Genomic DNA, 14,801 nt, shown 5'->3' with positions numbered 1-14,801 from the left:
TAAAATAGAGAGCTTCAAATCTATATGTAATTTTCAGTTTCTTTAAAAAATACGGAGATAATATGACAAAATTGACCATTTGTTAAAGGTAAGTAATAGATAAACTATTTTTCTGCATATTTGAAATAGTTCAGAATTTATAATCTTTGCTTTGGTTTGTCCCTAATCTCTATCCCGGGCTTTTATATTTATGAATTGGAGGAAGAGGGTGGTATTAGTTGGGACAGGTAGAGCTACCTTACTGATTTTGATTACCTATAAAATTGTTCAAAGAACAGTGTTGCAAAAACCTCAAAAAGTAAGAAGCAACCACACCTAACGCATGTCTTCATTCAGCTACTCAGCAGTGTCCACCTCCACTTCTGAAGCGTTCAGGCATTGTCCTTTCGTATCTATTGTTGATATTCAGTAAATAATGGAAAGAGAGCCCAAGTCGAATTAGTTAAGTTATAAGCTGACTTTATGTTGTTTTCCTTTTGTTATTGTCTTTACCTGATCCCTAATCTCAAGTTGAAATATGAATCACTTGTTCTGATAGAGGGGTCCTCTGGGGTTCTTCATGAAACCTGGTTTTGTCACTAATCATGTTGCCATAGACTAGTTTTTTCATCTTTTTGAGTCCATTTCTTCATTAGTAAATGGGGTGATCATTCAGGTTTCTGCCAACCCTAGTATGATAAAATTCCATTTTAGAAACTGCTGAAAATTTAATACACTCAGTTGTTAATTGACAGTATAGTTAACTTTTAAGCGAATCTCAAGAAATAGTAATAAACAATTTGGTTTTTTCCAGTTGTTTCCAGTTGTGTGCAGGGCAAAGGTGAAACTTATTTTGAGGGCTTCTGAAATGATTATGGGTCATGTGTTGTTTTTAAATGATGGTAGAATTTTCTGTTGCTCAGGAGAAAAAAACTAATAATGTGTCACATATTTGTAATTTGTGCATATAAAGCATAGAATTCTACCTATGTGTTACAGAAAAGTACATGAATGTTATCTACTTCATATAATTTTTTTTTTAATTTAAATTTTAGTTAACATACAATGCAGTATTGGTTTCAGGAGTAGAATTCAGTGATTCATCACTTACAACACCCAGTGCTCATCACAGGTGCCTTCAGAATTTATAGACTACTTTCCAGTCATAATTTTTTTATTTTGAGTAAGCTCTGTGCCCAACATGGGGCTTGACCTCATGACCCCAAGATCAAGAGTCACATGCTCTGCCAACTGAGACACCCCTAGTCATCATCTTTTAATTTCTGTCCTTGTCTTCTGGTGTTTTTTCAAGGGTAGTTGGCATTACAGAGATAACATCAGTCTAAGATACAAGCTAGAAAGTGGTAGATTGCAGTACAAGCTATATTCATTATTAGAAGCAGAAAAAATAGTTTTGTGCAGTTAGGATTATCAGTATTTTTCCACTGTAGGAAGTATTTTATGTCCTAGAGAGAGAGAAAGATTTAGATTTAACCATTTCTTTTGCAGACTGATTTGGTGTATGGAATAGTGTTTCCTTGCTGATTTTTCTGTGCCATTTTGACTTTTACATATAGGAAAATAATGTTTAATGATTTTTCAGAGGTAGAAATCAAAAATTTTTAATTCTGTAAAATACTAATTTTGTTAATAGACTTTTTGCAATGTCCTTGGTGAACATCATATTCCTGCTATAAAATGTGGCATAAATATAGAAGAGAAAGAGAGTTCTGGTGTGCATACTTCTGAAAATCAAGAACAAGAATTGCAAGATTATAGATATGAAGTTCAAGGTAATAAAATCTTACAGTGTTTTTTTTCTTAAATATTTATTTGTTTGTTTTGTGAGATAGAGTGCAAGCAGGGGAGGGGCAGAGAGAGAGAGAGGGAGAGATAATCTTAAACAGGTTCCACACTCATTGTGGAGCCGACCCAGGGCTCGATCTCATAGCCATGAGATCATGACCTAAGCCAAAACCTAGAGTCAGACACTTAACCAACTGAGCCACTCAGGTGCCCCTTCCCACATTATTTTCTTAAGTCAGTTAATGTGATGGACTTTTACTTTTAATCATAATTCAGTCATTTAATATCTTTTGGGATTCATGAAATCTTATTTTTAATATACATTTTTATTTATGTAATGCAATAATTGTGATATAAAGAGAATCAAAGATGTCCACAAGTTTGCTTGTGAAATGAAATTATTATAATTGTTTATTTATCATCTAGACTTTCAAGAAAATATGCAAACTCTTCTCACCAAAGTAACAGAAGAATACAACAAACTCTTGGTACTTCAAACACGATTAAGTAAGGTCTGTGAAATGGAAAATGTATTATGTTTTCATTTATTGTGTCACATGCTGTTTTGTAAGCTTCTTCATCAACTAAGCATTTCTAAAATAAGTGAACATGAAAAAGATGAAGGAAAAGTTACATATTCATAGTATCAATGAACTAACAGAATATCTGCAAGTTGAATACTATTTACCCCATTTGAGAGTTTTGGAAATCCTGATAAAGTAAGATATATATAAAATGTCAGATTGTAAACTTGGTGAAGCAGTTGTATTTAGTTTTCTATATAGCAGTTTTAAAGTAGCGGGTCTGTTTTAGAGAAAAATGGAATTAGTATAGTTGTTTAGAACATAGCTAATTAGTTTCACACAGATATGTCAAATTCCTTTCAAGTAGTTGTTTTAGAAATGTATGCAAGAGAATATAGATGGCATAGTGTAATTTATTAACTGTATCAGAAAAATAAATAGCATATATTGGCAAAGCTAAGTGTTATGATCTTCATGTTGTAGAAAAAATCCAGAAGGATCTCTGTGTCTGTTTATTTGGGGTACTTTTGATGTCATTCTACTTAACTGGGCAGATTTGAAAGATTTAACTGACACACAGCTAAAGTTCTATTGCTTATGAGGGATGGTTTGCTAAGAAAATTAGATGCAGATGTGGTTTGGTAACACTGTGTAATCATGGTCTGACATCAACCAGACCTCAGGATCACTTGACAATTCTTGTTCTTCTTTCTCTTCCCCTCCCTCTTTCTCGCCTTCTGTCTTCCTCTGTTTCTCTTTCCCCTTTCCATCATTCCTTTTCTCTTTCTCTTCCTCTGCAAGTGAATAAACTATCCTGCCTTTTCTAAAACCTGTAAACCTACTCCACTGTCTTACAGATAACTATGTAGGAGGGCAGGTGGATAGATAAAAATCCTTATTTAACTCTACATTTCCCTACAATAATTACTTTTCTTTCCACTTCCCCTCATAGCCAAGATGTTGATCCCTATTCAAAATCATCATACCATTTTCTTACCAGTACTCTTAGCAGTTTGGATTTTTTTGTTTTTCTACTGCCCTTATCCTGTCTCCAGGGATCCTTCTTCTCTAGTCATACTTGGGTTTGGATCCTTCTTCTCTAGTCATACTTGGGTTTCTGAGGGCTGCTTAGAAAATTAGATGCAAATGTGGTTTGGTGACACTACGTCATCATGGTCTGACATCAGCCAGACCCTCAGGATCACTTCACAGTTCTTTTATGTGGTACTTTACCTTCTCACAATCCCTTCAGTGGATGTTTCTCAGCTTTACAACTTTCCTCAAGTCATATATTCTACTTGTGGTCCCCCTTTGTATTTGGCCTTATCTCCTATTTCTCTACAAATATCAGCGCTATCAATTATAAATTATCTCAGCCTGCTACCTCTAGACCATATGTATTTCTTTAAATCTCTGAATGCCCTAATTAATTTTCCTTCTATCTCAGAAGTTATTCCTTTCCATAACCAAGGTTATTTTATTTCCTGTGACTTTGTTAATATCCCTTTCTACCTCTTCCAAGATTGATAACATGTCCCTTCCCTCTCTTCTGTGATTTCAGCTCCTTTGCTTGTGTTTTTCTCTGTTTCTGTCCTTTCCCCTCGCACATTCCTCACGTCTCTATTTGGAACATAACCGGTCCTCAATGCCACATCTTCCTTTGTGGTTCTCTTTCTCCTTCATGGTCACATTGTTTGAAAGAAAGAATAGACTATAGCGGGAACTTCCCCATCTGCTCCCCTCTCCTCCCCATTGTAAACAAGCTTCCAACTTGCACTTCACTAAGCTTTCTTTAGTGGTGAATCCTTAACTGTCAGATTTCCTTTCTGTTTTCTTACCTTCCTTGTTTTCTTTCTTTTAAAAGTTTGTTGCTTTTCTTCATGGCAATACACAGTTGAAACTATTAAATAGTGTAGGAGGGCTTATAGTAAGCAAGTAATCCACAGTGATGGATTTGTGAGTCAGTGAATGATGTGTCATTTTGCCTCTTTCTTTTTAGGGCACTGAGTAGGGAACAGTTTGGTTTGATGAGAGAAACACCTCCCTTCCCCTGTACCAGAATGTGGGAGGCTTACTTTGGAACACAGATACCCACCCTAACTTCTTTAGTTCTCCCCAGAAAAAAAATTAAAAAGTGAAATTCACATGTTAACCCAGTAAGGTAGCTCTCACCACAAAGGCATCCAGAGGTTGGTTGAGATCAGTATCAGCACTGCAATACATCACTGTCTAACCTGTTAGCTTCATCTTCTAACCCTCCTCCTCCTCATTTTAGCCATACTGAAATACTCCCAGAGTTTCCCAAATGTACCCTGATCTTTAACACCTTGGCCTTTATTGAATGCTGGTTTTTTTCTGCCTGACACTGCCATCAAACTCCAGTCTGCTTGGTGTGTTCTTCCAGTTGGTTCAGATGTTATTTCCTTTGTGTCCTCTTTACCTGTCTTCCTAGACTTAGGCATTTCTTCCTCCATTCTGTTGGCCTTTGGTTACTGCATTTACCTTTTTCTGTTAATTATAATAACAAGAAAAATAATAAATGCAAGTTTGTACAAAGAACTATGGCAACAGGGAAAAGGGGGGAGGTAATGATCTATTTAAAATAATTCCTAGATTCTAAACCCTTCAGAATCAGGGAGTCTTGTCTTTATTTTTATTTCTTCTTAGTGTGGTCCTTGGTTGGAGCACATGGTAGAGGTTTAATAAGTGCTGAATGAATTAAGTGAAGAGATATATTTGGAAAAGTAGGCTGGAAACTGAAGAATTTACCTGATGGTCTTTATTTTTCTTTGGGAAATTAAGAGGCAAGGTCTTCTGTTGAAGTTGTACTAGGGGTTAGGCATGGGGTAGTGGACTTGATAAGAATAGTAACCAGTAAAGTAGCCTTCATGGGAAATAGTTTTATCCTGTGGCTCACCTGCTTTTTGTGGTATTATTTGTTCATCTAGCCGAGCAAGTCCAAACTCTTTCTCCTTGCTTTTAAGGTGCTTTGTAGTCTAAATCTATCTTATTTACATAGCCATCTTCCCCCATCCTTATCCAAATTAAACCCCTCTTTACAAGATAGTTTTCTTTACTAGTTATAGCATTAGGCTGTTCATTCACAAATGGCTCATACTCTTTTTTCAGTATAACCTGTCTGATCATTGCCCAAAATGACTGAGGCCTGAATCAAGTTTGACTTACTCTATAACTACTCACACACATCATTCTTTCTTCTCTGTTATTGTCCTTATAGTCAATTATAGTTTAGTGTTTCTCTATTTACTTAATTTTATTTCTCCAACTAGTTGACACATTCTGTAAGGGCAGATACACATTTTTTTTTTCTTTTTTTACTGATTTTATCTTAGTCTCTCTTGTCACAGTGCTAGCCATGTAGTAGATGATTATTAAGTATTCTATGAATAACTAAATTAGGACACCTAAGCATCTGACAAATTGCTGCCTAATTATAATAGTTAAGGAAATAACTTGAGGTTCATCTGTTTTCATTATTTTCCTTCCTTTTGTGTAAAGAACCATACCATTTGTCAGTTACTTGGATGTACATAGGTTATATCCAGAGATTCATAAAGTTATATTACCAAGTATTGATAAACATAAAATTTAACAGTGTATGAGTTGAAATTCTGAAGACCAAGTCATATGACAAATACTGTATGAGTTACATACCAAAATTCTGTGCAGCTTCTGTTTTTGTATTAAAATGAACTTCTTTCTGGGTATGAAAGAACAGTACACTTACTAATATAATTGCAGTGCTGTGAAGGGAATGTGAATCACTGTCAGAAGAAAGCGTGGAATAACGTAGAAGCAAAAATATTTATATCAGAGTATTAAAATTCTAAGTGATTTCAAAAACATTTTCAATGTAAAGCTGCTTTAATATAACTTTCAGAATGTTAGATTGTATATTTATGTCACTCCTTTTCTGTTCTTTTCAATAGATACATGGACAGGAGACAGATGATGTGAAGCTTGAGGTTGCAGAAGGAGGTCTACCAAAAGAGGAAACAGAATTTTTATCAGCCTCTCAGATGACCAATTTGCATGACATTGGTAAATTTTGATTATATGCCACAGTGTAGTATTTTTATACCAAATATTTAATCATTTGATTTTTTTTTTTTTTTTTTTAACTTTTGAGAGAGAGAGAGCACAAGTAGGGGAGGAGCAGGAGAGAGAGGTAAAGGATCTGAAGCAGGGGCTCTGCCCTGACATTAGCAAGCCCAATGCCAGGCTCAAACTCATGGTCATGACCTGAGCCAAAGTCAGATGCTCAGGTGACTGAGCCACCCAGTGCCTTAGTCATTTGATTTTCTTACTTTACAATTTGAGATAACCTCGTGACCTTGGGCATTTCAGTATAATCTCTCCGGTCTCAGTTTTCTCATTCTTAAAGTGGAAGATTTGGACTATTGCTGTCTTTGATCCCTTCTCACTTCTTACTCTGTGATTCTAAATTGTTTCCAGTTTAAAGACATAAAGTTGGTAGATTTAGGGGTACTACAGACATGAAGATTAAAGAAATGATCTTGAATTGCACAATTCATTTTGTTTGTTTTCTTGAGTCAAATTGAGTTTAAATTGAAACTTGAGTTATTACTAGTAAAAAAAACATTATTTTTTCGAAGGAGAATTAATATTTCCACACACAAAAAAGTGATTGTGGTATTTCACTAAGAAATTTCTGTTGAAGTGTTTATTTTCTTCTCTTCATATAACTTAGATGTCAGTCATAAAAGCAAGTTATCTGCTCTGCAAGATTCTGAAAAAATTAGGCGACTGGAAGGACAAGTTCAAGAATTAGAAAACTTCATCTCCTCTTTGCAGCAACAATTGAAAGAAACTGAAGAAAACCATGGGGCAGAGATCCATTGTTTGCAGGAAAGGCTTCAAGCTGTCAGTGAGTCTACAGTTCAGCCAAGGTATCTGTCTACTTATAATTTCATTCAACAGCATTTGTAGAGTAGTAATAGTCATAACATGATTGTTTTCCAGAAGAAAATGTGACTTAAGGAAAATTGGATGAAAGAGATGGGGATGTAGCATTATCAAGAAATAAGAATAAGAGATAATTCTTTGAAATGTGTGAAATATTATAAACTGAAGACATTATAGGAATTTTACTTACACCTTATTTTATAAAAATGCTGGTTGTTGTTAATTTGCTGAGAGAGTGTGCATATATTTGTTATCATATGCCTGGTCTTTACTACCTTGATGTGGGACATACCCAAGAAATATAAGATAGGATCATTCTAGTCATGATTGGACTTTCTCCACTTTGTTGTCTAATATTCAGATTCACCATGTCCAGAACTCTGGATCTTCCCCTTGAAATTTGTTCCTTCAGCAGCCATCTCCATCTGAGGTTACTCTTCTTTCTCTCATACCTCACTTCCAGTCTATCAAAAAATCCTGTTATTTCTGCCTCCAAAATACATCTAAACTGGACCACTTCTCACTAGCCCCCTGCTGCCTACCATTGTCATGTCTCACGTGGATTACTGCAACAACTGATCTCTCTCCTTCTACCCTAACTCTTCCCTAAAGTCTGTCCTCAGCACATTTCCACAACTAGATTTAAGACATGATCAGATCACGTTAGTCCAGTGCTCTTCTGTCCTTACAGTGCCTTACTAGGTCCTACATGATGGTTCCCTGTTACCACTTTGACTTTATCTCCTGTTGACTCACCCACCGGTCACTATTCTCATGCCGCACATTCTTCTTGAGATCTCAGACCATCAGTATGCTCCTGCTTTAGAATGATCTTTCTCCAGATATTTACATGCCCAACACATTACCTCCTTTGGGTCTTTATGCAGATATAATGTTCTTATGATGTCTATTCTGATTACCCCCATTTAAATTAAAATTGTTCTTTAGAACTCTGTACGCTAATTTCCTGCGTCATTTCTTTCTATATTACTTAATATTATCTGTTATATATATATAAAGGTATGTATGTGTAAGATGAAAACCAAGTTTATATATATTTACAGGGGAGTTTGATTTTATTTGTTTTGTTTAGTGTATTTCTTTTATGAAAGACTTCAAGCTTTGTAAGGGTGGGGATTTTTGCCCATTTGAGTCATTGATGTGTCCCAGACCGTGTAATTATTCCCTCTGCTAGTAGGTGCTCAGTAAATATTTGTTAAATGAATGAACAAACAGTTCATAATTTAGTTGGGGAGTGTGCTATAATATTTAGCTCTGTGCAGTGTTCAGAGATTTCATCTAACTTTGGCTGGCTCTGCTCTTCTAGGACTGTCTTCATAGGCACTTACTAATGGGACCTCAAGACAAAAAAACATTTCTTTCCTTGAGACAAGATATTGAATGTCCACACTTTTGGGGAAGCAGTCTGTTCCTCCTTCTTTTATTCAGGGTCTGTTTGTAGGCTTTGGAATCATTTGCCCAGCCTGGCACAGCCTTCTAAAACTCCCATTTCATTTGAGATCATTAGCTCTTTAACTTGACCATGCATCAGAAACACTGGAGGCTTTTGAATACTTAAAATTAGATTACTGGACTGTACATTTGGAGAGTCAGACTTAACAGCTTTGAGATAGACCATGGACATGTGTATTTGTAACAAAATAATTCTGATACAGAAAGTCCATGAATTGACATTTGGAAACCACCACTCTAGGTTTTCTGATATGAAAGAAAATAAGTAGATAGCAAGAACTCTCTAATAATCAGCTACAGTATTTCATATAGCCTTCCTTTAATTAGTGATGCTTTCTCTCTGAAGTGTGAAGAAAAGGGAGTCTTTTGGAAATGTAGACTTATTTGCTGTTACTACAGTTGGGCTTTTGTCAGCTCATCACCCTCTCTCAGAGTTTCTAGAATATTCAGTGGAAGTGTGTTGACAGTACCTTTCAACTAAAACCATTAGTTTTCTCCCACTCCCCAAAACAGAGGTTACTAAGGACCATGTTCACTCCTGCTAATAGTGAAGAGTCAAAGTTATTTCTTGTAAATGTCATCGCATTTTTGGATACAACTATGATGCTTTTTGAATTAAAGTAGATTTGAACTTGTTTAAAAAAATAATTGAGTCGTTCATTTAACATGTATTTGGAGATGTTATATACTAGGAGCCTCTTAGGGATATAGTATAGGATTGGAATGACTAGAGTCAGATCTGCATTTGACACCTGATTTAACCTTTTACTGGCTATACAATTTTTGGCAGATTATTTTAACATGTCTTAGTAATATGAGGGACAATAAAACTACCATTAAGAGTGTGAGGATTAAATGAAACAATGACTGGGATGGGCCTTAGCTAGATGCCATGGAAGGAGCTATAGATGTATTTAAGTGGCCTTTTCCCTCAAGTGACTTCAGTCTAATCATTGAAATAGTACTTATTCACAAAATAATAATTTTTAAGAAGTAGTGGTGAAGGAATATAACATGGTGATAACAACCAAAGTGCTGGAATTTAAACCCATGTCTGTGTGGCATCTTTTACTGCACATTTTTATGATAATTGCTTATTGGAGTGGTTCCAGAGGAAAAGGAAATGAAGGGATGACTATGAGATGTTGGGATAGAAGGAGGAATGTTGAGAACAAAGAGAAGGGGAAAAACAAAGATGACACTGTGTTGTATGAGCTAGAGAATATGGAGAATAATGATACATTAATATAAAATAGAGAAATTAGGCTGGTGGAGAGTTAGCTTAATATTAAGAGGGGAGCAGTGAGTTTGGTTTTAGCCAGACTATATTTTGAATTTGGGATGAGCACTTTCAAATGCTATAAAGCCATAGAATGAAATTGTGGACTAAGTAGAATTTTTTTTTATTAGAATTTGGGTCTTAATAGACCCAAAGTAATCAGGAGGGCTTCTCAGCTATGAAAAAAAGAATCAAAATATGGAGCCAAGGATCAGAATAGTGTGTGCAAGAGGCAGTAAGGAAACAGACAGAATTGTGAGACAGAAGAACCAGGAAAGGACAGAGAAGAAAGACAGGGGAGATGAGTTTTTACAATCATTTATCATGAATAAAGAACACAAATAGGCAGTTCACAGCCGAAGAAACTTATATGGCCAATGGAAGCTGAAGGATATGTAATCTCAAAAACAAAAACAGAAATGTTCTAAGAAAGTTTTAAAACTTTGAGTTGCTGAAGTTTTGAATAAATACTTACATGATAACTGTTGTGGAAGTAAAATTAATGTAACTTTTTGGAATGTGGCATTATATTAAATTTTTAAATATTTATAAGATTTATAATACAGAAAGTCCATAGATGTTATGAGGGTTGATATTGTACCATTATTTGTAATAGTGAACATTTAGAAACAACCAAATGTTTATCAGTAGTGGGTTAGTTATATAAGTCAGGAAATGGAATGACGATAACTTATATCTGGCCAGTTTGGGACAGAATGAAAGAAGAGGATAGGAGAAATAAAGGAGGAGTTGGGCAAAAGGGGAGTGGAATAAAGAAGGCAGTGTGGATGCACATTAAAAGTGAAGTGAGAAATTGTATTAGCTAAAACAAAATTATAATTTGCCCCTTTAATCTTTATCCCATGGTTGCTAAATATTAATCTCACTTTATTTTTATGACCCAAGTTAAGCATTTTAAGAAAAAAAAAATTTTTTACAAAATAATGATTGTAAAACAATTCAGAATAAAGACGCAAATGCCAAAAGATACATGAATAGATTAAAAACAAAAAAAAAATGTAGAAGTGGTTGTATAAATTAAGAACCTTCTTTTTGCTGCCTCTGCTCCCCAGTTCCACTAGAGATAATCATTGTTACTTTTGATGTCTATTCATCCAGATTTTTTTTCTGTTTGTGTGTATAAATAGTTTTTTAATAAAAATGAGCTTTATGGGCTTTTACTCAGTAATAACATAGATAACTTTTAGAAAATGTCTCTACCTGTAAATAGCTCCATGTCATATATTTGTAGTACACTTCTTAAAATGGCATAAAATTCAGTGGTGATGTGTTGAAGTTCTCTGTCATTGAAGTGTGTTACTTTAATTTTAATTGGAAAAATCAGTCAACAATACAGTTTGAGTTACAGTACTTATAACTCTATGCATGCTATAAATTTGGACTAACAGTAAAACTCGTACACAACTCTTAATTCGTTCACTCTCTTTTATTCATGTTTAGTTTCTCCAGTGATTCAATGGTAATTACTGAATCTGATGTCCAGAAAACAGTATACCCTGGAAGTTGTGTTAACCAGAACATTGATGGTACAATAGAGGTATTATATTTTTAAACTGTTGTGTGCACTGATACTGTTTCTCTGTCATTTTTATGTCCGTAGTAAAAGCGTTGTTAAGAAGTAAGCATAATAAATAAGAGGATAACACATTATGTAAAAGACCCAGAAGAATATATAAGCAAAAAAATTTAATGTATTTTCATAGCATAGGAATAACACAAAGTTAAAATTGAGAGTTTTTTCCCCCTAAATATGTTCTGGTTTAAAATTTGTCTTGTTTTGTGTGACATGAGCTATGTAACAAATTAGTTTCATACCCTTGCCAACAACTTTTCGTCCCACTATGGGAAGTTGAGTCAGACTATCTCTAGAATAGTGTTTAGGGATCCCCAAAATTCAAGATGCTATGGCTAGGACAATAGTTGAGGCTTCCTTGAGCACATGCCATATGATGTATAAAAAGCCCCTCATCTTTTACAGTGTCGGCCAGCTAGCTAAATCACATTCTGTCTCTCCTCAACATTGTATATATTACCAATTTGTGGCCATTTTTCTGAAACTTATAACTACAAAACCCTGGTCTTCATTCAGTGGATTTTTAATTCTTGACTCATATAGAAAACAAAAATCATTGCTTTCTCTTGTTTTGGAAACAGAGGAGAGATGTTGGCTACATATCTTGTTTGTACCATACTCCTCCTATATGGAGTATCTATTTGAATGCCATTCAGGTAATTGGTAAACAAATACTTTCATGCTGAAAATATGTTTACATTTTAAAAAACTGTTTATAGTTTTTTCTAGTTACAAAAGTAGTTTGTATTTGTGGGGAAATGGATACTATTAATAAACATCAAGAAAAAAATAAAATTTGCTTATAATTTCATAAGCAAAGATAGCCACTGTTAGCATTACTGAAAATTAGATACATATCTTAATTATATTTAAGAAGTATCTTTAACCTACTGTAGAACTATGTTAATAATTGTAAATATGTAAATATATTTCTGACTTTGCATCTTTAAGTTCACAATACTAAGTAGGTTATTTAGAATTCTACACTAGAATTATTCACCAGAATTATCGTTTTTAATTAAGAGCAGAACTGAAATTTACTTATTAAAACTCCTTTTTCTAAGAAACGTTGATCTTTTGAGGATATTTGAGCGTAGAAGTTTAAAAATAAGTGATGTATGATTAGTATAAACAAGTCTGTTACATTTTGCTTTTTAATTTAGTTTTCTGATGAATTTGGAGTGAAAAAGGAAACAAATATGGTTACATTGCTGGAAAAACAGTACCAAGAACGATTAGAAGAAGAAGTAGCTAAGGTAAGTTTATAGTTTGTCAGATTATTTTGATTTATATTCCTTTTGAGCCTTCAGAAAACATAGATTTTATTGATAGTAATGACCTTTTTTTTCCCAAGTTTTATTTATTTAAGTAATCTCTACACCCACCATGGGGCGCAAACTCATGACCCCAAGATCAAGAGTCTCGTGCTGCACCGACTGAGCCAGGCACCCCTGCACTTTTTGTTACAAGTTTTGTACATAGATTATCTTTAAATTGTCAGTTACTGGTATCAACCACAATTGCCTTTCAATGGAATAGTCTGTGAACTTTTCCTTTAGAAAAATATTTTCTTCTTGATGTGGAATAGTAATCAGAAACTTCTCAGAATGCCCAAACAAGTCTTTATAAATTTGTTACCTGGGAGTAGTACCTTGTGATGGAGTTTGGCCTTCCTTTAAAGGTAGGGGATATGGTAGGAAATGAGAAAGAAGGTGGTTTGTCTTATATATTTTCTTTGCCTATCTCTTCCTTGAGAAGTGACTGTGATGTTTGTGACTGTAGATACTCTTAGCTGTGCTATGCCCAGAGCCATTCTTTTAAATTCTTGAATACCAAGCGTATCACCTAATCTACCATTATGATTCCATTTCTTTTGTCTTTGTATTCCCTTTCAGAATGCATATATCTGGGGTGCCTAGGTGGCTCAGTCAGTTAAGTTGACTGACTCAATTTTGATCATGATCTCAATCATGATCTCATGGTTCATGGGTTCAAGCTCTGCATCAGGCTCTATGCTGACAGAGTGGAGCCTGCTTGTGATTCTCTTTTCTCTCTGCCCCTCTCCTTTTCTCTCTCTCTGTCTGTCTCCCACACGTGTGCGCACACACTCCTTTCTCAAATAAATAAACTTTAAAAATAAAAAAAATAATAAAATGGATATACCTGATTGGGTTCTTATATTGGAACAGTTGAATTCTGACTTTTTCTGCTTTTTAATAATATTTCAACTGTTTCAATATAACAATCCCAGTGGATATATGCATTTTAAAAGAGGAGAATTGATCGATTATACAGGAAATGCATAAGGAGTTAGGTTAAACATAAATTAGAAGAGGAAGTCAGCACTCAAGGAAATATGTGGGCCATATGGACTTAATCACTTCTGTGTCTGAATTGAATGTTTAGTTCCTGGAGATCAAAGTAAAAAGCGAGTCACCATTGCTTATATAGCTCTCATTATCTAGTTCTTTAGAGAAATGCAGATTTTCTCTTGCACTTAGCTCTTAGAAAAATTTCTCAAGTGGAATGTTATAGCAGGGCATCATAGCAATTAAGAGCATGAGGTTTGGTATAGGATATACCATGCTTTAAATTCTTGTTTTTCGGGCTTACTTCTTGTTTTCGGGTTTCCTTATGATCTTAGGAATATTACTTAACTTCTGAGTCTATTTCCTTTGTTAAAAGAGGGAAAAATAGGGGGCGCCTGGGTGGCTCAGTCTGTTGAGCGTCCGACTTCAGCTCAGGTCATGATCTCACAGCTTGTGAGTTCAAGCCCCACATCGGGCTCTGTGCTGACAGCTCAGAGCCTGGAACCTGCTTCATAATCTGGGTCTCCCTCTCTCTCTCTGCCCCTCTCCTGCTCATGATGTATCTCTCTGTCTCTCAAAGATAAATAAAGATAAAAAAATTTTTTTAAAAGAAGGAAAAATAGGAATAAGTAATTTTTATAAGGATTCAGTGACCTAATATAAATATAAATCACCTACCAGATGATAGACTCATAAATGAAACTTTTAAAGTGATCATATTATTACTCTGGTAATGATGATGATAGAAGTATGTCTTGTAAAGCATCATTCATCTTAAGCAGATAACAAGAGCACCAAAATGTAAGTCATTGAAAACCGTTTTGAAGACGTCCAGTGTACAATGGTCCAAGGGATAACATTTGATGGCCCAGCTTGATCCTAGAATAATG

The 14,801-nt window shown here is 34.8% G+C and overlaps 1 protein-coding gene across 7 annotated transcripts in view; it reads left to right on the top strand.

Annotated features, from left to right (window-relative positions):
- The window catches only part of AKAP9 (A-kinase anchoring protein 9), a 151,834-nt gene that overhangs the window by 54,712 nt on the left and 82,321 nt on the right, over window positions 1-14,801 (top strand). For all 7 annotated transcript variants that reach the window (XM_027071866.2, XM_053218467.1, XM_027071869.2 and 4 more), the window contains 6 exons: window positions 1,634-1,772; window positions 2,212-2,297; window positions 6,260-6,371; window positions 7,042-7,240; window positions 11,470-11,566; window positions 12,766-12,858. In XM_027071866.2, coding sequence (XP_026927667.2) covers window positions 1,634-1,772; window positions 2,212-2,297; window positions 6,260-6,371; window positions 7,042-7,240; window positions 11,470-11,566; window positions 12,766-12,858 — 726 coding nt within the window. The remainder of the gene's footprint in view (window positions 1-1,633; window positions 1,773-2,211; window positions 2,298-6,259; window positions 6,372-7,041; window positions 7,241-11,469; window positions 11,567-12,765; window positions 12,859-14,801) is intronic.

The sequence above is a fragment of the Acinonyx jubatus genome, chromosome A2, assembly GCF_027475565.1.
Source record: "Acinonyx jubatus isolate Ajub_Pintada_27869175 chromosome A2, VMU_Ajub_asm_v1.0, whole genome shotgun sequence".
Classification (NCBI taxonomy): domain Eukaryota; kingdom Metazoa; phylum Chordata; class Mammalia; order Carnivora; family Felidae; genus Acinonyx; species Acinonyx jubatus.
Note: the sequence above shows the minus strand (reverse complement) of the source record. Positions and strands in the feature narration are given on the sequence as shown.